Source organism: Notothenia rossii (genome assembly GCF_949606895.1).
Source record: "Notothenia rossii genome assembly, chromosome: 7".
In the NCBI taxonomy this organism is placed as follows: Eukaryota; Metazoa; Chordata; class Actinopteri; order Perciformes; family Nototheniidae; genus Notothenia; species Notothenia rossii.
In genome coordinates, this window is record NC_136905.1 from 29,077,071 (window position 1) to 29,102,018 (window position 24,948).

Sequence of the window (24,948 nt, forward strand, 5' to 3'; positions counted from 1 at the left end):
TGTTTTAGTCTGTAGCAGAAACACCCCCTGTTAAGTTTATGAACAACCGACCGGTGACCTGAGTAGAATTATTGAAAATGATTACAGTTGAAACAGGCTACTAACCCAAAAGTACAGCTTTGTACGTACAAACTCTATGAACAAAATTTCCCAGCAGATAGTGGCGACATTGCAGATATGTCCAGTCACAAAAGTTACTTATGTTCTAAATAACAGTGAGATTTAAAATGATGGAGAAAATATGGAGACGTTCTTTTATAGTGTGTGAAATATGTGGTGCTTGAAACATCTAGGTATTTAAATGTATGGAAGAAAGTGGTTTCCTGAAAGAGTTAATTGGAGTAAACATTTTACAGTGGGTGAAAACAATGTTTAGGGATATGGTACAATTATTAGAAGACATTAACTGGGCTTAGATGACATTTAACATCAAAGAAAGATAGTATGGTTAGGAAAATAGAGTGGGAAAGATTGGATTTATTTTCCCTCAGTGTGTTAGAATTAACTATAGATAATGCGTCCCGAGATCTCTCTCTCTATCTCTCCGCCTGTCAGAACGCTACGACCCCAACTTCCAAGCAGACAAAAGACCTCACCACGGAAGACTCCTCCTCCTCCATCGAACAGACAGAGAACCAGAGCTGAACCAACAACTCCAACACTGCATCCAGAACTATCTCCACCTGAGGCACCAAGAACCAAAACCAGGTGACATAAAAGGCACACTCTCATCGGTCCCCCACAGGACATGAAGTTCCAAGCTGAGCCACAAGATTTGGACACAAGAGCAGAGTGTGGGACATGAGAGCAGAATACGCCCTCCATGCAACAAAGTAGAGACTGTAAAGGAGGAGATGAAAAGCAAAGCAGTTGGGCCACTCAAAAGAGTTACAGCGGAAGGATCCAAGAGCAGATGGACTGAGGAGAAGGTGGACTGAGGAGAGGAAAGAACGGAGGAGTTGGCATGGTCCGGCAGAATGTGAGGGGGGCGTGGCTTGACAACCAGAGTGGGAGAGAAGGAAAACGGGAGTGAGTGAGTTTACACATAAATACACTTATTCACCAACGAGAAATAAGTAAAGAAAAATATTTATTAGCCATGAATTAATCAATTGGTGAATTTATAAAGAAAGAAAGAGGAAACTATTAAATAACCCTAAAAACACACTGAGGGTAGAACATATTATTCAATCTTTTCATCATATGAACAAATTATTCTTTAAGAGTTTTTTTATTCATGTGTGAATTTGGGGAAGATTTAACTTGTTACAGTATAGACCTACAGTTTAAAGGGATGGTTTTAGTAACCACTCTATAAAAGCTGACAAATCTTTATTTTTATGGAAAATGTTAAAGGTAGAGCTAGTACCAAGCCAAAGATAGTATTCCAATCTAGAGTATTGATATCTCCATTGTAGCATGGTTATTACCTCAGGAGGGAAGATTAAGGTGGAAATAACATTTGTTTTTTGTCAAAGATGTAGAGTTTTAAAAGACACTGGGCAAAGAGAGATTGCACATTTTAATTAAAAAAAAACTAATATAATTGGGAGTAATACATGCGGGGCCTTGGATCACTCATTGTGATGGTGCATATTTTACAACAAATATCGTTCAGGGAGAAGGGGTCGCTCGAGTGCCACCAGCTCCTAAAGGTCATCCATTCAATCAGTGATGACCTGACATTTAGAGATGTTATTTAAAGGAGAAACATATCTGCCATAGGTGTAAATTCCTGAATTGAACTGCAAACCATTAATGAAATGACTTCTGTTTTAAAGTTCTTGTTAAAGGAGGGAGTAATTATCACATGCTCTAGCACCCAAGGTTCTGTTAAAGGGGTTAGCATAGCTATTTAAGTAGACAAGAATTGAAAATAAATTAGTATAATGAGTTATTGATATTCCACCGGTTCTCACACCATTTCAGGGACTTTATCACTGCATTAGAACAGACCACCCAAAGGTACTGAGTAGGAACTTTTAAGTTTTGCTACAACTGTTGTAACTGACCAAAATCTTCTCCCAGAAATGACTGTCTAGAATGCCGTACCCCAGAGTAGAACGTACCGATTGATCACGACGGCCCCTTCTAGAGAACATATTACTATCATTCCTTAAATGGTATGAAAGGAGGGAGGGTACATTTCTCATGAGGAGACAGTTACAAATGCTAGCAGAACAAGACGACCCACCCCGTATACAGATGTTGATGACAATGATGAGTTAGTTTAAATGATATGAATGTTCGGAGATGAGATTGATCAATGAATATCCAGCTGATGTGATTCTTTAAATTATGAAATCATGTGAAGAAGTGAGCAAAATAAAATGCTAAAATGGAGTGAATCCATTTCAATTTACTTTACACTATTCCAAGATAGTTTATTTTTATTTTTCAATTTACTTTGCCAATCCAAGATATTTTATTTTATTCTTTATTACTTTATACTATTCTAATATGGTGGATCTCATGTTGTAAAAATCATTGCTATTCTAAAATGGTTTGTTTCTTTTCACTTTGTAAAAACAAGTGCCTTAACACTGAGCGTGGTATGAGAACGGTTTCTGTGAAAGGAGGGAGGAAGAAATGTTCTGATTCCAAGCCATTGCTGCTATTTTGAAGAATGATATTGAATGTAAACACTAGAAGTTATGCACAAGGGAAAACTTTTATGTTTGAACACAGACAGGAATTTATTTTGTATTTTTGTAAAGTTAAGCCTATTGAACCATTCCATTTTGATTGTATGTTTGTTAATATGAGATATGTAATATGCAAAGTTCAGATGAAGAACTCATTGATTTCAGTATTATACACACCTTTTAGGTTGTAAGGAGGGACTGTTAGAAATTAAAATCAATGTTTTAATGGGGAAATGTAGTTTAAACATGCCGTCAGTTTTAATGCAGTTTTACACTGAAAAACCAGAAATTCTTGTGCACAACCAGCTGTTAAGCTTTATTCTGAAACTCTTTCAACTCCGGTTGGCAGTTAGCATGTGGGAAATTTACAATTTCCTAAAGAGGTGAATTTAGTAGCGAAATGATATGGAGTGGTGCAAACCGAAGCCTACTGATTTAACACTACAACAATAGATGTCGAGATACTACCATGCTGAATATTAAATGAAGGTACAGTTTATTTGAATACATTATTGTTTACAGACGAGAGTAGCATGTGACAACGTCCGGAATGTCCGGAAACCAAACCAGCCGAGAAGTATTTTTTAGAGTATTGATTACAGCGTTTAGAATGTGTTACATGAAAAGTGATGAAAGAGAATATGAGGAAAAAAGGCGTGTTAAGCATATATTGAATGTGAAAAGAACCGATCCTCTGTTTAAATGCAACAACGGACATTGGAGACGAGGCGAGCCGGCTGGCGGGGAGGAGCCAGCAGAGGATATATAACAGCACCGGACGAGGGATCGGGGCTCTTCTCTTCCCTAACGAGGAGCGGATCACAGCTGTTTGTCTGACTGAACAATATCATGCTTGTGACCAACCCGCGCCTTTTTTAATTAAAGTACCCAATTGAACTTTCACAGAGACTCCATTTAGTCTCCTTTTAAAGCTTCTCTCCTGGACGGGAGAATAACGAACACAGTTTACAAAGTCTAAAATACGCAAAAAAGTAATTGTATATTATGTCAATATTTTTTGTTAAAACGACATAGTATATAATATTTCGAAAATATGCAGAAAACGACATAGTATTTGTAGCATGTATGGGCCTCGCACGTGGGCAACATATGTAGTATTTGCTCGTGCAGATTTAATTATTAAAGGTAGGGTAGGTAAGTTTGAGAAACCGGCTCAAGATACACTTCTCGTTATATTCCATGGAATGCTCTTAACATCCCGATAGCAATGAATATCTTAAGTGCTTTGACAAAAAATCCATGTTGTTTCAAAAAATGTCATCTGTTGAAGCCGTGGTGCTGTAAAAAGCACGACCAATCATTTTAGCCGGCCCGGCTAAAATAACTGGATGGCCTACCTGCCTGTCAGCCTTCCATCTGTGCACAAACTTATCTCGTGCCCGCATTGGTCATGTGCGCGTTTGTGTGTGTTGGAGGAGGGGCTCTGTAAGGAAGTGGCAGAAGTGCATTTTCAAATTCGAGCGCACTCGAGCTGGTTTCTCCAAAATTACCTACACCACCTTTAATTATAATTACTACTAAGAGAGAAAATAGGATAGCATAATCAATTATTGTAGTCTCATAGTCTGAACATCGGAGTCGGCTCGGTGAACAGAGGCTGATTTACTTAACGCACACAAACACATAAACTGGTTCTTTATAAATGAAACATTTATTAAAACATTATACTATACTATCTCGTTTTTTGAATATGTTCAACTTACTGTACTTCGACATGTCGCTTTTTGCATATTTTCCTAATATTCGTAAATATACAAAAAACACACCTGCTCTATCGAAATCAGTCGCATTGACCCGAAGACACATTTTGAGTTGTATACACTACTGGAAAGAGGATATTCCTAGCTTTCTAATGATATCAGGATTGTTTTTGTACTCCAAATATTAAGCGAAATATGTCACATTATATAATGACTGTCACCGAGTCATCATTTTGAGAAAAAGGCCTTTAAAGTTTCCTCTTCTCTGGAATCCATCGATCTGATTGGTTATTAGCAAATGATCAAAATACTACGGAGGGAAGATATTTTCGTTTGGATTACTGGTCTGGGAGAAGCTCGCGAGTGTGTGTGTGTGTATACGTGTGTGTGTGTGTGTGTTTGTGTAATTTTGCGTGTGTGTGTATTGCGTTCCTGGGGAAAACCCTCACGAGAAACACCGGCTGTTGTTATGTCTGCTGTGACGTTACATTACTCCGTTCTCCGCTTGTATTTATGCCGTTGCAAGCTTAAAAGCTGTATTTATCATCTGAATTTGCCGAAACAAGTTTAATATTCTGAAAGCCAAGACTTTGTTTAATTGAAATCAGATGAAAACAAACTGTAACGGACCCTGCCGTGTTATTTATGATTACTCTACGCTTACATTCATAATGTCAGCCGGAGGGAGGGGGGGCGGCGCTGCGGAAGAGCAGATTGCCTGTCATCTTCCCTTTACAAGCTTAAAGAATGTATTTATCGTGTGAGTTTGGAAATAAAAGTTTCATATTCTGAAAGCCAAGACTTTGTTTGTTTAAAATCAAACAAAACACCCGAACCCGAAAAAAATAGTTTTTTACGCAAATCCACGTTTATTTTGAAATGAGCCGTTGCGACTTCCGACTGATTTCGATAGAGCGGGTCACATATATTATAATATGACGAAAATATGAAAGAAATAACAGTATAGTTTTGTATGTCCTCAAAGTTGTAGGCATGTTGTGCATATCAAATATTACAATCTCTCCAAAAATCAACTACAATGTCAGGTTTTACTGCATAAAAGCCAAAGGGGTGAATACTTCCGCAAGGTATTGTATGGGAGCCTAATACAAATGTGAAGCCCAAACATCTTATATTGATCGTATAAATTTACACAGTAATTCAATCATGTCTCAGTATTAGAACATTGTGATGTTTCTCAAACTGTCTTTTTCATCATGATTTTATGAAATAATTGATTTAAGTTTACCTCCCTGTGCTTACAAGGAAGACCGTATACTGCCTTCCCTCTGATTCATGTTTTATTCCTCATTACATCATCTGCAGTGTGAGAAAACATTTATATATTTGATAAAACAAATGTATTTAAAGAGATCGTTGTTTGTGTTTCATTATCAGCTAGCCTTCTTTTGCATTTCCACATGCCATGAAAGTGCATATCCTTTATGTGATTGTACGTCAGCATGCATGGTGCTCCAACTGTTCCAGTCACGAGTCGCTCTTATAGCACTGCATGAACAATGACCAAATGCGTCATGAATTGGGGCTTTGTGAGAGAAACTACATGTGCCTGCTGTGATGCTGAACCGATAATATCATGTTCCTCCCCTTCCGTTTATTAAGCTAATTCCTTTTACGCCCGTGACTAAACAGATACACAACATGAATAACGTTGGTTTTATAATTTTTTTATTCTCAGTTTAGTGGCTGGTCATGTTTAATTACACATACAGTAATGAAGAGGACCTTTACATTCATCCACAGGATCCATTCAGACACAACACTACATAGCACTCACGAGGCTCAAGCACACACACAGTGGGAGAGATGCTTTACAAGACATATGGACAATGGATGTTTTGAACAGCACAAGTAGTAGTGCTGAGCTTTTATTTCTGAGAAAACTTGCAACTTACACATTCCAAAAAAACACTTTATATTGTGTCACTCCAAAGTTAGTTACAGAGCACCTTTTTGAAATGGTGTTCTTTTATTTTACACAGGAAGGCAACACAGCACATTTTGTTGGTAGTCAGGAGGACAGGCACAAGGGTTTTGTTGATTTAATTTACAGTTTGAGTGTCAGAAAAAAACAGCGACAACAAAGGAGAGACTAGACGACACTAAAGCTCAAATAAAAGGTTCTGATTCTGACATCTAGCAACAACATCACCTTTCAGAATAAGAGTCTGGCTAGGTGGACATGACATTTTGGTTATACATGAAGAGGACAGCTAGTGTATTATTATCTCATGGACTGAAAAAGAAATACATTAGAAATGACTAGTTTTTAACATTTAACCAAAGGCAATCTTAGGCCCTAAAGACAAACATAGATCGACATCACATTTAAGACAGGACATTTAACTACAGCTAAGACACAATGGTTTGAAGGAAAACACATGGCTCTCCATAAGAATTGATTAATCAGTTCGGGTTCACAAAAAAGGTTTGAGGGAATGACAAAGACAGTGTGACGAGACATAAAACCGCTCTCAAAAAAATAAAACACCCCAGACTTTTCGACAATCAGAAAGCGGCAATAACGGTCAAATCAGTCGGACTTGCATCGGCCATAATCCTTCAACTGCTCTGGGTTTGCTTCAGTTTATCCACCTTATTTGTTAAAGAAACCATACAAGACGTCCACAATAAACTCAAGCACAAGTATAGAGAGCCATTGCAGATGTGGGGAGGGTCATTCGGGCTGCACATGTGAGCAGGGTCAGCAAAAAGTTCACGCTAAGGATGATGACTTCACAGACTCAGCACAACGCATGCAGGGGGGGGGGGGGGGGGGGATGGGCAACAGATTGTGTCGCTATCTACCAGCCAAAATGAGAAGGGGAACATGAGATGAGGGGGTTAGCGAATGTTAGAGTGTTATCAGAGGTGGAGGAGAAGGTGAGTTTATGGTGTGACAAGATTTCCTCCTTTTCTTCCTCTTTTTCCCCTCTTTAGTGCCGTGATCTTGAACGTGCCATGCTGCTGTTGGAAGGGGTCCTAGAGGGGGGCTTCAGCGTTTTACTGGAGAAGCACTCCTGCTTCCCTGTTGACACACAAGACATATTTAATTAATATGTGGAAATGAAAGACCACGGCATTTAAGGACCACTCTGTTTTAAAAAAAAAAGGGTTAGCAACATTTTTGTATGCTCTCATGTTTGTAAAAAAGAGGATGTTTCTAATACTGTCTGCTTTAATATGTATTCATCCTTCGTCTGAAATGCAAACTCATTTTATCTTAAAAAGTAACTTTTTATTTAGTTTCTTTCATTATTCTGACATCAAGCTTCATAATGTTGTCTTATGAAATCCTAATCGTGATTTGAAACTTCTAACTTTGTTAGCATTTTGAAGCTTACATCGTTGTTTTTTCTTGACAGAAATGTTGCTCATAGGGGAGCTTTATTTTCTATTTAAAGAAAAATGGTCCCTAATTGATATGAATTCAGTGTTATACATGTTTGCTCAAAGTAAAGAGAAGAACATAATTTGAAAGTTGGCGAGGAAACTCAGTCCATTTCCAATCTGTTGCAACAGATTGTGACTATATTGTACTTTTTCCACCCCTCACTTATTCACATTGAAAGGTGACAAATCTTGATGGATTGCTTCAGGAATATGAGCCATATTGTGAGAAATGACTCATCCCTTTTTAGAAAACAAAGGCTTGAGACTGAGCCTTGGTTCTAAACTGTTCTATCAGCCATTTCAGAAGAAATTCCTAATCTGTCATGAACGACAAAACTCAATATACAGCAACATCTGAATATGAAAGCTGAAAAATGGGAAGAAACAAAGCATGAAACATTATTTAAAAGTTAACATAGATTTATGCTCACTTCCGTTTGGACTGTATAGCCCTGTTATGTTTGGTAGACACGGATAGAGTGATAGGGTGATGGCACCGTTTCAATGCTACTTAGCAGTATCAGAAAGACTTGAAAATAACATCCCAGAGTTTCATCCTCCCCAGAGTTTAGTGACAACAACTTACCCACTACAGAGGAGGATGCAACCCGTGGGAAATTAGAATTTCTTATTCAGCATCAGTAATTGCTAAACTAAGTAATCTCAGGTACATTGAGAGGCAGGCTAATTAAAACGGGCAGAGCATAAAATGCAACACTCTTTTTCATGACATAGAAAACAAATCAACTAAGAAGAGGAAGTTGTGAAAACTGCAGTCTGAAGTAAGTGCTGATGAGTGTGTGAGGAGGATGCTAAACGGTATCAGATTAAACTTTCTGAGTGGGAGTTTGAACACCTCATTACACTGAGTCATACAGTACCGCCTCTGCTCTGAGTAGGTTTGACCTTCAATGTTTGGAGGCTTTTTTGTCCAGCAAAATTGTTTTTTGCGAGAGTGAGAGGTACTTCCGTAAACTGCAAAAAAAATATGTGTACTTCACTTTTTTGTCCCAAACCTCAATGATTCCAGGGTTTATTTTTCACACACAAGTATGCTTTAAACAGGGAACCCATTATTTCAACACCGCTACAGCTGATGGATGCTAGCCAGTTTACTTTGACTCTCTTATGGTGACATTTGCATGCTAGCGAACATTATGTAAGCTAGCATTAGCATACAAAATGATATTAACATATATGTAAAATATCAGAGTTCCCAAAGACGTGACGATACAGCATTTATAAGTGCAAAATGGCACACTTTTGGCACAGTTGTTGTCAATGAATATAAGAAAGTATTCACATTTTTGTCAAGGTAACAGTTAGCAAATATAAGTTAAACTTCGGTGAATGGTTATGGATGCTTGAAACATGCAATAACATAGCTGTGATTGTATTTAAGCTCCTTATAGGTTGCCTATTTACATTTTGAACATCGATAAAGACCTATTGTTTGACGTCTTGTCTCTGAACACACGACGAAGGTAGCATTCATTCTACTTTTGGCTCTGTTTTAGCCTCCACCAACTCGGAAAATGGTTGTACCCATTAAATTATTCAGAATTAATGCTGGGCAGGTAGCAAGTGAAGTTATCAGAGCTGTTGTTGAAAAAAAAAGCCTATGCTAAGTGTATACTACTGCTCCAGAAAGAGGCTAAAATGCTAGGTAGCACTAAAAGGAAATGCAGAGTTGGGAGTGATACTCTATGCGTATGTCACCATAAGCCTCAAGTTTCACAATAGACAAAGTAATTGTAGGCAATGATATTTTGAAAGTATTGATTACACAGGCTTTAAATGCAATATGTAGTGTGTAACACATAAATCAGTACCAGGATATTATTAAGTATTAACATATTGTATTTAGATATTATTAATAGATATGATGCTGCTCTGGATGATATGGATTGATGGCATTGTTATGTGTGCCTGATGACAAGTTGTATATTCTGCCAGCATTTGTGTGAGTTCTCCAAAGCAATCCTAGAAGTCAGTCATGCTTGATAAGTTATTGGTGATATTGCATAATAATTTTATATTATATAACGCTCAACCATTCCCCCCCCCCCCTGTAAAGCAGATGAAGAATGTTAGCCAAAGCCCCATCGGACAATCATCACAGCTGGATCTAACATCTTCGGCTTGATTATATCAGAGCGGGCACAACGCTTGAAGCATGCACAATAATCAATCTCGTCTCTAAAAGCCTCTTATTATTCTGCTGCTGCCGCCGCTGCTGCAGGAGTAATGAGATTAGGATGTCTTTTCATCATATCAATGTTGAACAAAAGCGGAGTGAGTTAAGCTCAAGTATCCCTCCATGAGCAAGAAGTTACTCACTCTGCTGCTGATATCATCACTGAGGCAGAAGGAAGAAAGAGGGGCAAGAAAGTGATTAGGGAAATACAACTTGTTCTTTTTGATTTGAGTTCCAGAAGAGAGAAGTAGAGTAAAGAAACCAGTGGGAATGAAAAGTGTTTGACATGCATTTCTTTTACCATTTTGAAGATCCTAGTCAGGGTGCCTTTGCCGTCCCCTGCACTGGCCTTCTTGGCTTTAGCAGACTGTGACTTCTGGTCGCCCTGCCAGAGGGAGAGAAGGAAGCAGTGTGTCAAAGGAGTCTTAGAGATGTTCAGCAGGGGATTAACATGGGACTGACCTTTCTACAGAGATCCCCAGATTCTCATTATAGAGAGCAAGGAGACATGAGAAGATCAAATATCAGACCTCTTACTCCAGGGTGTACTTGGGGGTGACAGAGCGGCAGGCTTGACAGAAACCCAGAATATTGGACGAAATCAGCAATTGGTTACGGTGCAATCCAATTTGCCACACATTTACAGTATATCTTTGTTACATATCTGGCATCTTTTTACTCAAGGTTTTTGAGTGAATAATGCAGGAGTTGGATATTCATGGAACTTCTTATCTGGGCCACCAATGCACACATTAATAAAACTCAAATGCAAAGACAGAGCTGTTGTCTTTTGGGAATGCCAAATTGCATTTATATGAACTATGGTGCACTTAAAAGTTACCAAAAGAAAAAGATATACAGATTTTTATTTTTTTTATTTTGTCCTGCCCAAATCATTTCCAAACGGTCTCTAGGAGAGTCTCTTTTTCTGAGCATAATCACACTTGCACACACATGCATGAGGGCCCTAAATGAAGAGCTGATAACGTCGCCTAATGAAGCACAAGGCAGCCTCACTTTAGTCAGCCACAGAGGATTTAAAAAAATAAAACTAGGCTAATTAAGAGCCGGACAATGCCTGTTTTATCAGAACATATACAATACAAGCACATGATATGATAAGTCAGGCTGCAAAGCTACAAAATGGGTATGGTTTATTTGGAAATGGACTGAAGTCGGAAGGAAATGAGGTCGTTATCGCTGATGTATGGACTGATTACAGCGGCTGAAGTGCTTGATGGAGACTAAATGAGAATAGAGGCACAGGCGTTACACTCGAAGGCTGTTCTTCGAGGGTGACCTCACTTGCCCCCTGGGTTTAATTAGGCATGATATGTGTTTCTTTTTAAAACACCTACCAGGCCCATCTTGGCAACTAGTCCTCTCCACTGGATGTGAAGCAAGAGACAAGAACAAAAGGTAAAAGGGAGAGGAGACAAATAGAAATGAGTGTCTTACTCAGCGCAAAGGCAGGATGGGATGGAGAGGAGAGTCCATCCAGGGGGGGGGGGGAAGTCACAGGGTCACAGGGGGGCAGGAGCAGATGAGGAACAAAGGGAATGATGAGGGGGGGAGGAGAGAGGAGCGAGGCTCACATTGAAAAGAGCACACATTTAGTGACATTCTGCAGACGTAGCACATAAATAATTGATTTAATACCAGTCAAAAGTTTTAAATGCATTGTGTTCAAACATTCGGGTTAAATGTTTGAATTTGAATGGTATTTGCATTCGTCAAACTTTATCCAAATGGGTTATTTTGTTTGCACATTTACAGTAAATGGGTTTCAAATAAAAAGTCTCATTACTTAATAATATACTCAAATCACAGTTACTGTCCTAGACCTGCAATATGATAATAATCAGACTTTTAGTCCTATATCCAAACATAATTTAGCATGGAATAGGATATGTTGCTGTTCAAAGGAATGAAGGAGTTTCAGTGCTATAAATGCTTAATTATATAAGGTTTATAAAAAATAAATAAAATAAAAATGTAGACATTTTAACTTTCTATAACACAAAATCCTGGAATTTCAGATTACACTTAAGCTAAAATCCTTGACTTTTGTTCCTTTACACACTTAATGATATTATATATATAAGAGAACATTTGGACTTCAATAGTAGCAACATGAAGCAGACTCACCCTAGACTTGGGAGGGGCAGGGGACACCTGGGAGGAGTTAACCACAGGGAGGAAAGAGATTTGACAGAGTTTGATATAGATCAGAGAAAGTGAAGAAACAAAGATGGAGGGAGCAAAGGAGAGACTGGGGTGGGTAGAGACACTGCAGATGTAGACTCCTCCTGTGAAAGCTATAGTGTATTATGTCATTACTTACGATCGTGCGGAAGAAGCTGACCACAGCGTTCTCTGGTCCGCGCTTACGTGGGGCGGCGGCGGCTTTCTGAGGGGCTGGAGAGAGGGCTCCTCGGAAAGATCCCTGGGAAGGGGGAAGGGAAAGAAACAACAGCCCATACGTGTTAATGCTAATATTAGCTTAAGATAGCATCTGAATTCTTTAGAAATGAGTTTTTCCGCTTGTAAGAATAAATGCATCAAATACAGAAACGTGTGAAGGTCATCCTGTTGCTTGTCTAACTTACCTGTTCAAAGATAGAATTGTTGACAATAAAATACAGTACAAAATGGTTTGAAAATTGTAGCTGGGTCACTTACCTGGAATATTAATAATCAGAGTTGAGTTGAATAATGAATCTGTAGCTTGTGCAACAGCTTCATAGTTATATTTAATTAATTTGGCCTACTATCACTCATGAAAGTTGATGCCAGTGTTGGCACAGAAAAACATTTATGTGCCAACATTTCAGAACGTTTTCCCCCCTATAAACTCTGCAGAGTCAGTAGTGGCTGCTCAGGTGCAGAATTTCTTTTGAAAATGCACTTATTTTCAGTCTGACTACTCTGTGGAAAGTCTGCTGATAACTTCCATCTCAGATTTTTATTGAATTGGAAGCATTAACAGTAGCCTCACGTCCCAGGCCACTCACATTTCACTCATCCCTAACAGATAAAAACCTTTGGCCACAATTCGTTAAAAACTAATTAAAATTCTACAAATGAGCAGTTGAGTTCTTGACAATGAACAAATCAATGCAGTTCATTAAAGAAAGACTTGACAAAGTGTGTGAGTGTTTCAAAAGGTAATTATCCTAAAAAAATTTGCCTAGAAGTACAATATTATTCAAATTATTCAATTAAAAAACCAATGCAAACCCTTTTCAAATTAAAGAAGCTAGCTAGAAGCTAGAGATCCTGACTGACTTATTATTGTACTGCAAAAGCCATAGATACAGGATATATATATATATATATATATATATATATATATATAGCCTATATACATATTTCTTAACAGCATTATTAATTGCTGTCCGGATGTAAAAAGTATTTTAGCAAATACAACAAAATTAATTCTAAAACACATCACCCACCCCAGAATCCCTTATTAACTTACTTTAGCACTGACATTAAAAAGGTGAAAAGTGTAATTATTTTAATACTGCAACCTCAACTTGCAGCCCATGAGAACATTGTAATTTCCACCCACTTAGTATGTTTATTCTTTTTAGATAATGTTACCTCATTCATCCCTTTCTCTAACCCTGTTAATGTAACAGGAAATGGTTTGTGGGACGGAGGTGTGTGTGTGGGGGGGGGGGGATTAGCAATTATGGTTTGAATCCATTATCTCACACCAAAGAACCTTAAGCTTACTAAAAACGGGAAATGTACCCAATATGATAGATATGGTGTTGTCACCTTTACTGTCTTTTATAGGTTTTGTGAAAATGGACCACCGTGTAGGAGACAGAGGAAAAGATACCCTTTGTATTTGACGTCATTTTGTGCATTTTAGCTATACGACTACCACTGTGCGTCAACAGTGACCCTGTGATGTCCAGTTGAATAGGTGCGTGTCTCTGCGTGTGTTCTTGAATCTGTCATGATGTAAGTGATGGGAAACGGAGGCAGAAATGAGAGGGAGGGGAGAAAATAGAGCAGCCTTTGTGGTCGCTGTCGTGCTTTTGTTTGGGAAAAGGACATGAGAAAAGGAAAAGGTTTAGATCAAATAACGCTGGATGAATTCTGCTGGTACTGACTCAATTACCGCCAGTTGTCCCTTTGATGTGAGTGAGTCCCTCTGTATTTTTTCTCATTTCATGTCGTGTTAAAAAAAGCTTCCTCTATCTTTATATTTTCCATTTAAAAAAAAGAGAGCTATCTCTTGTGTAACTGAACTCATGAGGTCATTTCCTGTGTCCTAATGCAAATGCCGTTTCCATTAGCTCCTGGAATTCTGTAAATGATGATTTTCAAATCTTGAGCAGTGACACAGAGGCTTCTTCCAAGCCTGAGCTGATTATCAAAAGTTTCTGTTGCTAAAGAAAAAGTTGTTCAGCTCTTTAACTTCCTCTCAAACTCCGACTGCAGGGTCTTTAAAAAACCGGAGGATCTCAATCAATGATCTTAGTTTGATGTCTGAGTTCAGATACAGTGTGTGTGCGGGTCTGTGGGTGTGTGTGTGTGTGTGTGTGTGTGTGTGTGTGTGTGTGTGTGTGTGTGTGTGTGTGTGTGTGTGTGCGTGTATTGTGACTCCTTTGCTTTGGAGTTTTCTATTTGGTACCATTTCTGTTTTTCTTTAATCATGGCTACAACCATTGTCGAGCATTATAACAAAATATTGAAGAATAAACATTGCTGATGAATTAGAGCTTGTGTATTTTATGGAAATACACTTGTTTTGATGAAGCTAAACTAGGAGAAGGAGAACTTAGCTTAAAATGAAGACAGAGCACCAAGGTAAAACAAATCTAACAGTATTACCCATGCTAGTGTCTTTGTAACGCTGTACTTTAGCAAAGCGGTGCTTTAAGCTACATGCTAACGCTAGCATAGCAACATGCTTAAAATGTGTCTAAATGTTTAGGTTTAAATTAGCACTAAGCACACGCTAAATCTGAGTCAGTTTTGTTGGTATGTTGTCATAAAACAACACAGAAAACTAGACAAATTAAAGTGTGTCCATGAATATTTGTATACAAATCCATCCGAATGCCTCCATTTGTTGTAGAGATATGTTAGTCTGAATCAAGAAGTTCCAACTGATGAATATTGCAATCACTACAGCCTTAAAGTTCACAGAATAATATTACAAGTTTTAATTAATCTAAAAGACATTTATAAGTGACAGACTGGCGGTTTCCCCTGGTTCCAGACTTAATGCTAAACTAACCTAAACATCTCTGGTCTCCAGCTTCGAAATGATCGCATAAGCAATAAAGAAGTATCCAGGGTCTGATCTTAGAAATACAACTAATAAGTGTGTTTCCTAAAATTCCTTTAATTATTATGATATCTCAAATGCTTAAGCTCTCACATGTTTCTTCAAGTGACATGGTTGGGTGAAATAAGGGAAAGTGAGAAATCCTGATTCAGAGCACAGGAAGAGCTGCACATTATTCATGGGCTGGGGCTCATCCCAAAGGACTGGTTAATGATCACAACTGTCTCCTCTGAGGTTAGAGGTCACAGCCTGGCCAGGGATCTGCGTTATTATGGATGATGTTTAATAATTCATCCTCAGAGGACAAGGCTGAAGATCATTTCTCTCAAGATATTTACAAAATAGTCCTAACCAGCGTCCATAGGAGACTGGGAAGATTTGCGATGAGATTTTATAGCTAAACACTAGAAATCTGCACCCTGTAGCACTGAAAGAGAGAAAAGGTTTCTGAAATTCTGGAAATGTCAATACACAAACAGCTGCAGCTCGCTGTTCCCCTCCAAATCAGGTCCTGAGTCTTGAAAGATTAAAAAGGAGGCTGATAGAGCCATAATTGTGAGGAATATTGTGGGGGAAAAAATACATTTTCTTAGGGAGCGTCAAAAATTATGGAAGAGCGGAGTTTAGGGAAGGGGAGGATTATATTATATTTAGGTAAAGGGAAAGTAGTAGTAGTGGCAATTGCTAATTCCACTTATATTAGAACAAACAAATATAACGTTTATATTGTACTATTTTGTTGTGCTTCTATCGTGGCAGCTGAACTCTTTATTTTGAAGGATTTGTTGGGAGTCCATTTTTTTTTCAAGTCAAGGAGAAGTTCCAAACATATATAATAATGTCCTATTATATTGCTCAGCCAACCTCCCTGAAAAAACTTTCGTCAAGTCCTTTAAAGCCTAATTACATCTTGTTTGCTTTGCAGCACATAACCCAATTTAAAAATGAAATACTTGAGCAATATTTGTGCGTACATTTCTTTAACTCTGAGGCTATATCCACAAAGTTTCTTTCATGTATGACTGATAAGGCAGGCCTGGTTTTAATATTCAGGGTTAATCATTCGCAGCCTGTTTTTCTACATCAAATACAATTGTATCCCAGGCTGTTTTTCATTTTGCGACTATTTTCTTTGCCGGGCTGACTTTGTTCTGGGCTCATCTGACCAAGATGCATAAACACATTGTTTATGCTTAAATAGAAATAAAAATAAGCCTGTATCGACTGAACTTCTGATGTTTTTGCTTTTGTAATCCAAGTGAACATGCTGCTGCTTTTTCAATTCACATACTCCAGGAAACAAGAACATTGGTCTTGTGGCGATTACAATGCCCTGCCCTCATAGTGGGCAAACTGTGAGTGAAAAGAGTAAAAGGTCATTTATTTTTCTCTTCTTACCTTTTCACAGGCTCTCACAAACAAGTTCAGACAGTCATACAGTACATTAGATTTAATTCTTTAGAGCACAACCATAGTACTGAATATTAACAGTAACTCTGCTTTCCTTTAAACCTTGTTTTCAAGTACGTATGACATAGACTGTACTCTGGGATATATAGATTGGTTATATAGTCTATAACCTTAAAGGGTGGATAAACCCATTTGTTGAAAAAATGTGTTTTACATTCTTGGTCACTTTTCAAAGTTCAAACAAACCAGTGGCTGGCTGTTACCAGTTGTTAGCAAAGCAGTATAAAAACACATCATATGTTGAGAAATATAACTAGTGTGTTGTTTTTAGACACAAAATAACTTGGTTAATAAAAAGATCCTGGTTAGGGCTAAATTGAGTATGTAGGCTAAGTGACATAGCTATGTACCGAGAGTATGTTGTAACATGGTGATGTAGTAGCTACGCAACGTTAGTAGTAATGTTGTTACGTACGTCATTTAAACTGACAATCTTTGTTTCAAACTAGATATGAACACTGGTCTCGTGGGTGATGTTCTGTGTTTCTTTTTTTTTACCCAAAATGCTTTGTGGACTTCCCCACTCTGTAGAAAACTGACTTCCTCCTTTGCTTCGGCCATAATTACTGTGGCCACTAAAGGTCGCTCTCTAACAACAAACGTCAATATGGTTAGCTTTTTAATTCAGCCGATTGCATTTACGCTTCAAAAATCTTAAAATCTGTGTTAATATGTGGAGATTATTTCGCTGGACATAACATGTAAGTATGTTAAACTATTCTTTTCCTAATCTTATTTTCTGCACTATTCCAAAGTCCAGGGAACCCTGACGATGCTAACATCTGGGTTTTCCTACAAACAATTCATCATCACTGCAGCACTCTATTAGCTACTTTTTTGGAAAAGACAATCTTGTTAAAACAATATATTTCACTTCAACAAACAGAAAAAGAACCAAAAGAGACATGGAGCATGAAAACAAAAACAAAGAGAGCCCTGAGGGTTGTTGTTAAAGAGTTTTAATCAAGCAGTAATCCAAAAAGCTTTAAAACAGGGTTGGGTTAGGAACAGGTCGCCGGTCACAACAGTTCACAACAGATACAAACACTGCAAAGTTGAAGGCGTTATAAAACAGGGATCAGCACAGATCCACTGCTGGTTCAGACCAACTCTCTGACAGGTCGGGACACGTGAACCTGAGGGGTGAGCAAACTGATGTGAGGGGAAGAGGGGGGTGCTAACTCCCCCTCTGCCTCCAAGACACTGGGGGTAGAGGACAGCATCACAAGACGTTTCACTGTGAGCTGAAGCCTGATCTGTACACGGTAATACTGCACTGCATTCTAAACTCAATGAATAATAATAAAACAAATGTTCTGTTCTTTATGAGTCTACATTTCTGATAGAATAGCTGATGCAAAGTTAATTTCCCTCTAATTAGTACATCATCATCCCAGTCATTTGAAATAATCAACTTCAGAAAGCATTCAAATGCCGATTTCTTTTTGGGAGTTGTTTCATGTCCTGAGACTGGGGTGTTGGCGTCATCACAACTATTTATGAAACACCTCGTGCTGACGTATAAGCATTTTCTCAAAGCCCTGATTGGGGCTTGGATTAAAGTCAAATCTGACAAAAGGACATGAATAGCAGAAGGGATCCGTTTGAAAACGTCTCCACAGCTGCCTCAGCTGAAAACAACTCAGCCTTACGCAGATTCACATGCATATTGAAAAGGAAATACTGGTGCAATCTTCTCCAAAACTACTGCCGCAAAGTTTACGTTAAAAGGAGATTCTGTGCGCACTGGCAGATCAGAAACAAAGCTTTGAAAATATCTTCATGATGTTCTCTTGCTGGAAAAATAAGCATTTGCAGCAGAAAGATAGCGCAGCTTGATCTTTTGCTAGAGGCAACGGAGGTGGGGCGAACCTGTCTGTTATGAACACTCATCATTTGAAGGCAAACCCTTGGTGAATATACATAAATATATATATTTGTGCAACTTTGTTTTAGCAAACCTGTCATCAATATACAGAGCAATGTACAATTTTATGGCATAAAGAATAAGAAAAATCAAACAAATACTGCGGTAAATTGTTCACTAGCCTAACGTTGAATGAAAGCTTCATAATTTCTTCTGTTGACATTATTCCCTGAACATTTCACGAGTAACATTTTCCAAAAGCAAAACAAACGTCTGATCAGCAGAAAGATTTGTAGCATACAGTATATATAAAATGTGTTTTTGATCCTGAATCCTACACTGGACACCTTTTCATAGCGGACATAAGGCGAGGGGAGATGCATATGTTATGCTGCTGCAGTGATTTATTTGTAATTACGTTGCTAAACCTGCTGATAAGAGTTCTACAGGCTTTGAACAGCGGGACAGAACAAAAAAAGCTCAAAAATTGAGGGAGGGATATTTGTTGTTTAGTGAACTGTAGGGAAACTCTCCATGTTTTAAATCAGAATGAGCAGAAAGTTGGTATTGAAAAGAGAAAATGTTCCCTTTCAGCTTGTTGGGGGTTTTGGGATTTGGCTTCAGTGTGTTGTCAGTAGTGATCAACCAAAATATCCACATTTGGTGCTGAAGCTTCAAATCCATTTCCTTGCAGTGTGCCCAAACTGGTGCCAGGAGCACTAATGGAACTAAACTGACACTCCAACTAAACCGGGCCATTGTGGTGTTTGGATTTACTTTGGGTCAAAATGCCTGTTTACCAAAGAAACAAACAAAGCCATGCAGGTACAAGTCATTCTAAAGCGATAATTCTGTATTATCACTTACCCGCAATATACCACAAGCCTGTTCTTACTTTATAAAATGCAGGCTCTTGTATATATTCCCAAGCAGGGGATGATAATATGCTCCTACTCTATTATATATATTTGATGATAATATACATCGTATATCTCTTTGATCATTTATAGCATAATGTGATCTGTTTACTTTGAAAGTGACTTAGCGGCTTGCTGTACCGTGCAAACAGGAGAAGTCCCTCCCTGATCACAGATCTGTAAAAGTACCACGGAGACAGAGACATCAAAGAAGCATTATGTACTCTGCTGAGTAAAAAACATCTAAAATAATGTCGGCTATTACATCTAAATGATACAGGCCCGTCTCTTACAACATCATCATTACGGAAAGTACCTAGAAACACGGCTGTTCTTCACTCCAGTTTGACGTCCTCACAAACAAACAGCAAGAAATTCCACCAAATCACGTACACAACAGATATATAAAATTTAACCGAAGAGAAGAAATGCTACCAATGTCAGTACCATTCAAATGAAAGAAAATACACATAATAATATAGAAATGTATCCTTAAATGATTCATTAAGAAATAAAACCAACCCCACCCAAAGTAGCTATCCAGTGTCGACTTAAGCCAAAGTGAATCATAGGACAAAGTCAGACTTTGGTTCACCATAAAAAAACAACGGTAAAATCAACTATATGACACTCTATGTTGCGATGAATTCTGACAGGATCTGGTAAAAGAATCAGAAGTAAAAAGTTTACACGAGAAGGGCTCGAGTTTTCATCTCGCCTCTCCCTGCTTCCTCACCTTGCTCTTCCTCTTCTTGTCCCCTCCGAAGAAGGTTCCGATCTGATCCATGAGTCCAGGGGCCTTCTTCTTCTGGCTTGCGGATGCCATGTTATGTTTGTAGTAGTGGTCGGTATGTGTCAAAAAGTAGGGTTCGTGTTGCTCTCTTAAATGAGAGAGTGAAAAAATAGAGGCGGGAGAAGAGAGAAAAAACAGAGGGAGGGAGGGAACAAAAAGTAGCTAGCCTAGTCTAAGTCCTGTTCGGGGTAGTCTGAGCCGCACTCTGAAGCTCCGCTGTGTTCCTGGATGGTCTGTAGCTCGTCCGATTCAGAGGGTCGCTCTTTGAAGGTGTTATCCTCTCGGCCCGGGGCATCTCGGGAGAAGAGGCGGGCCAGGTGGGGGCGGGGCGTGGCGGCGTCAGGGTCAGCTGTGCTGGCGTCGGGCCAGGGCTGGGGGGGGCCCTCAGCACCCGTGGAGTCAGTCACCGCCGGCTTCTCCGAGACGCAGCCATTGTTCTGGTCCGCATCTGCCTCACCCAGGCCTGCGCAGAAACAACAAGGGTCAACTATGGGCTCACACAACAAGCAGCAGCAGCAGCAGCAGCAGCACAATGGGCTCTTTTCACCAGAGCCTGCCCTTCCTGCTGAACCACACACCAATTACAGTTCACTTATTAACTTGGAATATTTTACCTGACCAACAGGAAATTGTATAATTGTAGATCAGAGCAACTATAAAGGGTTAATTTGATTCCCAAGCAACGTTTTGACTTTGGGTCAAAACAATGTAAGCAGGTGTTCCCAGGTTCATTAGAGAGCTTGCACAAAGCCTTTCCGGATGTATGACAGCAAAACAGTTTAAAAGTGGGTTCATACAATTTTAACAATTAACCATCATCTTTCCAACATATTTAAAAGAAAAAACTACAGACTGGGTTCCTCAAGAGTAAACTATTGTTTACAATCAACCGTCATAGCAAAACTTAATTTTTTCTTCTCAGTTTTTTTAAGTTGTTCAATTAATGTCTGGAAGAAAATGGCATATTATTCAGATTTTGGGAAACTTATAGCTTATTTGCAAAATGTGTAAAAAGAAAGAGTTACAGCGTACCCCTACCCCCCTGAGAGTGTGTGACTTTAAATTAGGACCCGTGGCAAACATGAGCACATAAATGGTTCCATGTATTTAAACACCATAGGTTGAATAACTTTTGTCTAGGTTCCCTAATAAGTTGATATTATTAAAAAGCACTTTTTCAAACAATTATATGAAGTCATAAGGAGGTAATTGGATGTCAATGTCATTACAAATGGAAAAGATAGAATAAAGAACCTTTGAGATATGACAACAAAAGTACGTTTGCAGGATTAAGTTTAAAAATAATGGAATCTCCGTGAAATGCTTCACCACCTTGCTACAGAGTGAACCCTGCGTAGCGCATTAGCTCTTATCTCCCTGCATTATCATGGCTCATTTCTCACTTCGCCCATAAAAAAGCAATGTTCCTATCAGTTCTAGCGGGATGGAAATACAGCTGCTTCTCTAATGTCCACTTTGACAGCTATCCATTAAGTTAGCCCCGCTCCCACAGCGGAGGACATCCAGTGCATTCCTGCCTCCGAAAACAATATCCACCCTGTACTGGCAGAAATGGTGTAGCACTGCACCAGAGAATCTGCATGCTAATAATGGCCCGCACAGAGGCCTGTTGTGGGAGCTGCATAGTTATTACAGAGGAACAATGGGCCCAGTGTCACTAAAATAACTCCTATAAGTATGGATTTTCAGCCCAATGCACGTTCACACTTATCTGATTCTGGACCGAGAGCTGCACGGTCGCTGTCTCCGCGGGCAGAGCTTTGCACGGGGGAGATGCAGATTCCTTACAGTTTCATATGAAAATGTTCCTTAAAATATGCATCTTTAGCAGCAACACCAGCAAAATAATATCGTATTATTTGGTCCAATGAGTTCTTCAGCTTGATTTCCTTCAGGCGGATTTGAAAGTCATGTATCAAATGATACATCGGATACATTTCTGTTCTTTGAGGAAGGAAGCCCCGAGGAGCCACTATGTTTCATACACACATCATTGCTCATGGAACATTTCATGTGGTTGTTGCTGTGTTATCTTCACCATTTATTACCAAGGCAGACTGAAGGGTGATTAACTGTCTCCTGCCAGACAGATACCTGCACTTTCTTCAGCTTTCAGTAGATACAAATGTTGAATGAGAATGGTTTGTCGTCATCCTTCTAAAGTGTTACTGTGAGTAATGTCTTATACAGATCAACCAAAATGTCATCAGCTGCTTGGTTACAAACAGAATGAGAAATGCGTTTTCTTCATTTTCAAACTTTGAAGGAATAGGGATGAGCAGATCTAGGATTTTCTTAGTAGACTGTGGTAAAAAACACATTAAGTAAATTGGGGTGAATTTCCATTGTTGGGACAATTGTCAATATCCTTATGAGTGACTTAAAAAAGGTCTCTAGTTGGCTATTGTGGTAGAAAAGTGCAAATAAAGCTTGATTTAAATGTATTACAGGAATAATGTAAAAAAGAAACGCCTGCTTAAAAAAGATTTGTGGCATATCGGCAATAAGTGTAAGGTAAGTGAAAGTAATTTAAAGAGGCCCTATTATGCTTTTTGTGGTTTTCTTTTCCTGCAGTGTGTTGTTGTGCATGCAAATGGTCTGCAAAGGCTGACATTGCAGGCACAACATAAATATATAATCATACAAATGAGCAACTCTTTAAAGATGTTTAACCACATCTTAATATGCTTTTATCACAATTATTTAGACATCAAATGCTCATAACATCGCATGCATTAGTGTCTGTTTGAACAACTTCTGTAATAAGACATGGTTATTAGAAGGCTGTTATCGGGGTGGTCTCTTTAGCACGTCCATAACCCCATCACCTGCACGGCTGCTGCATCCTGGCCTCACACACCGCACTTCTGTCAAAAGTACTTAGTGAAGTTGTCTCGTTCAGTGTGTCTCATTTCCTCATCATGTCACCCTTGTCAAGGGAAAAAGCTATTTTACAAGCAATTTTCAGAGACTTAAAGTCCTCACTGTAAACTAATAAAATCCTCACAGGGTTAACATCTGCTTTAAGCTATATGCATCAAAGACTTTCTCTGGGCTTCATTTCTCAAAAGCAAAACGGACAACGGATATTTAAAGTGTACATCATAGAACGTGACAACCTTTCAACCTTTTCTCTCCATTTGCCCGAGTCAAATATAAAGGGGATCAGAGCTTAAAAAGAGAAATTCACCCATTTTTCTGTGGATGTCTAATCAGTGAAGCTGCCGGGCAACTATGTTTTTCCATGGTCCTGAACGCATCAACATAAATGTAAATAAAGTCTGTAGAAATAACAGGAAGCAAATAAAAAAAGAAGAATAAATGAATTCTGCAGCACATTGACGTGTTCTGGATGCGGCTCAAAAACAGAACCTCCTTGTTCCCTTGGTTTATAATGCAAACTATGTATGTGCACAAAGGTGAAAATGGCATCCCATAATTTTCATCTGTATTTATTCAAGCAAGATCATACAAAACAAATGCATGCAAGAAGGACTACACTTACCATCATCTCTGATGAGACATCCACATGACAGGTGGCACATTTTCCCTTCAAGATTTGATACTAATCTAATACTAGGTCCTGAAATCAACAAAGTGCCTTATAGCCGTTGAGCACTGCAGAACACATCTCTCCGAACCATATGATGATCCAAGCACATATCTGCATTAAGAAAGTCTATATGCTCTCCCCTGAGTTCCCAAAACTCCTAAAGATGAGATGCAATAACAGTAAGTGGCTCTGGGTTCAGCAGGAAGCAGAGATTTCTCGATAATACACTCCCTTTTGCATAGTTTGTTTATTACGTCAGCAGGTTGCATTTTATGACTTTATTGGCCTTAAACTTTATGTTTAAAATAACCCACACACTGTTTCTCCAAATGTTCCCAGTAGTTTCTTCAGCACTCAGCATGACCTGCCAGTCATTTGAGAAAAAGCTGGCTTGGGATCTCCACAGTGAGGCTCATTAGTGACAGCGTGCATGATAAATGTGTATATAATTATGTGGCATTTCTACAGGGATAGCTTATTTGTTTAAACTATGAATGTCTAGATATATATAGCCTTCCTCAAATGACCACAGCCTCGTTAAACAATGTAAAGAGTCTGACAAATAGCGCATCAATCTTCTTTGTCATCAGTAAATATGTTTAATCACAATGTAGTCGCCTCTCAAGAGGCTGTGGCTGTTTTTGTTACAGAAAAACGTAGAACAAATAATAGAGCTGTTGTTTTTCGGCCAGTCGCCTGCCATGACTCCTCTTAAATAATTTCTATTTATCCATCACCTGTTGCTCGCTTTTCTGAGCCCAGCGGGGCTAGCATCCACCACTAGAATATCAATAAAATACAAATTAGAAAAAAAGACATCTTGACATGGTTGAACTTTTACAGCCCTCCAAAGTCCACAACACTGCAGCATAATACTGAGTGCAGGTCCACCAAATGTGGCTATTCAAAAGGTTATATGCTGATGAGTGACTCCCTCTTATAAGGTCGGAGATAAGTTATTAATGGCGCAGTGAGTAAGGGTTTTAGCTTTCCATTGCACAATCTGACCAGAAGGTGTGTGTGTGATTGATGGGACTGA

The 24,948-nt window shown here is 38.8% G+C and overlaps 2 protein-coding genes across 10 annotated transcripts in view; both read right to left on the minus strand.

Annotated features, from left to right (window-relative positions):
- Positions 1–6,038: 6,038 nt before the first annotated feature.
- mbpb (myelin basic protein b) lies at positions 6,039–20,415 on the minus strand. Of its 7 annotated transcripts, XM_079694646.1 has the most exons (7): positions 20,279–20,415; positions 12,322–12,423; positions 12,126–12,152; positions 11,336–11,365; positions 10,279–10,362; positions 10,121–10,139; positions 6,039–7,415 (listed from the first exon to the last, which is right to left on the minus strand). In XM_079694646.1, the coding sequence occupies exons 1-6, from the start codon at positions 20,366–20,368 to the stop codon at positions 10,137–10,139; spliced, it is 336 nt and encodes a 111-aa protein (XP_079550772.1). In that variant the 5' UTR covers positions 20,369–20,415; the 3' UTR covers positions 6,039–7,415; positions 10,121–10,136. The 7 variants fall into 7 exon arrangements, with proteins under 7 accessions (XP_079550772.1, XP_079550777.1, XP_079550776.1 ...); XM_079694651.1 differs by lacking the exon at positions 11,336–11,365 and having other exon boundaries at positions 10,279–10,353; XM_079694650.1 differs by lacking the exon at positions 11,336–11,365.
- Positions 20,324–24,948, minus strand: part of LOC307047614 (myelin basic protein-like) — a 143,560-nt gene continuing 138,935 nt past the window's right edge. For all 3 annotated transcript variants that reach the window (XM_079694635.1, XM_079694637.1, XM_079694636.1), the window contains exon 4: positions 20,324–20,798. In XM_079694635.1, coding sequence (XP_079550761.1) covers positions 20,503–20,798 — 296 coding nt within the window. In that variant the 3' untranslated portion in view covers positions 20,324–20,502. The remainder of the gene's footprint in view (positions 20,799–24,948) is intronic.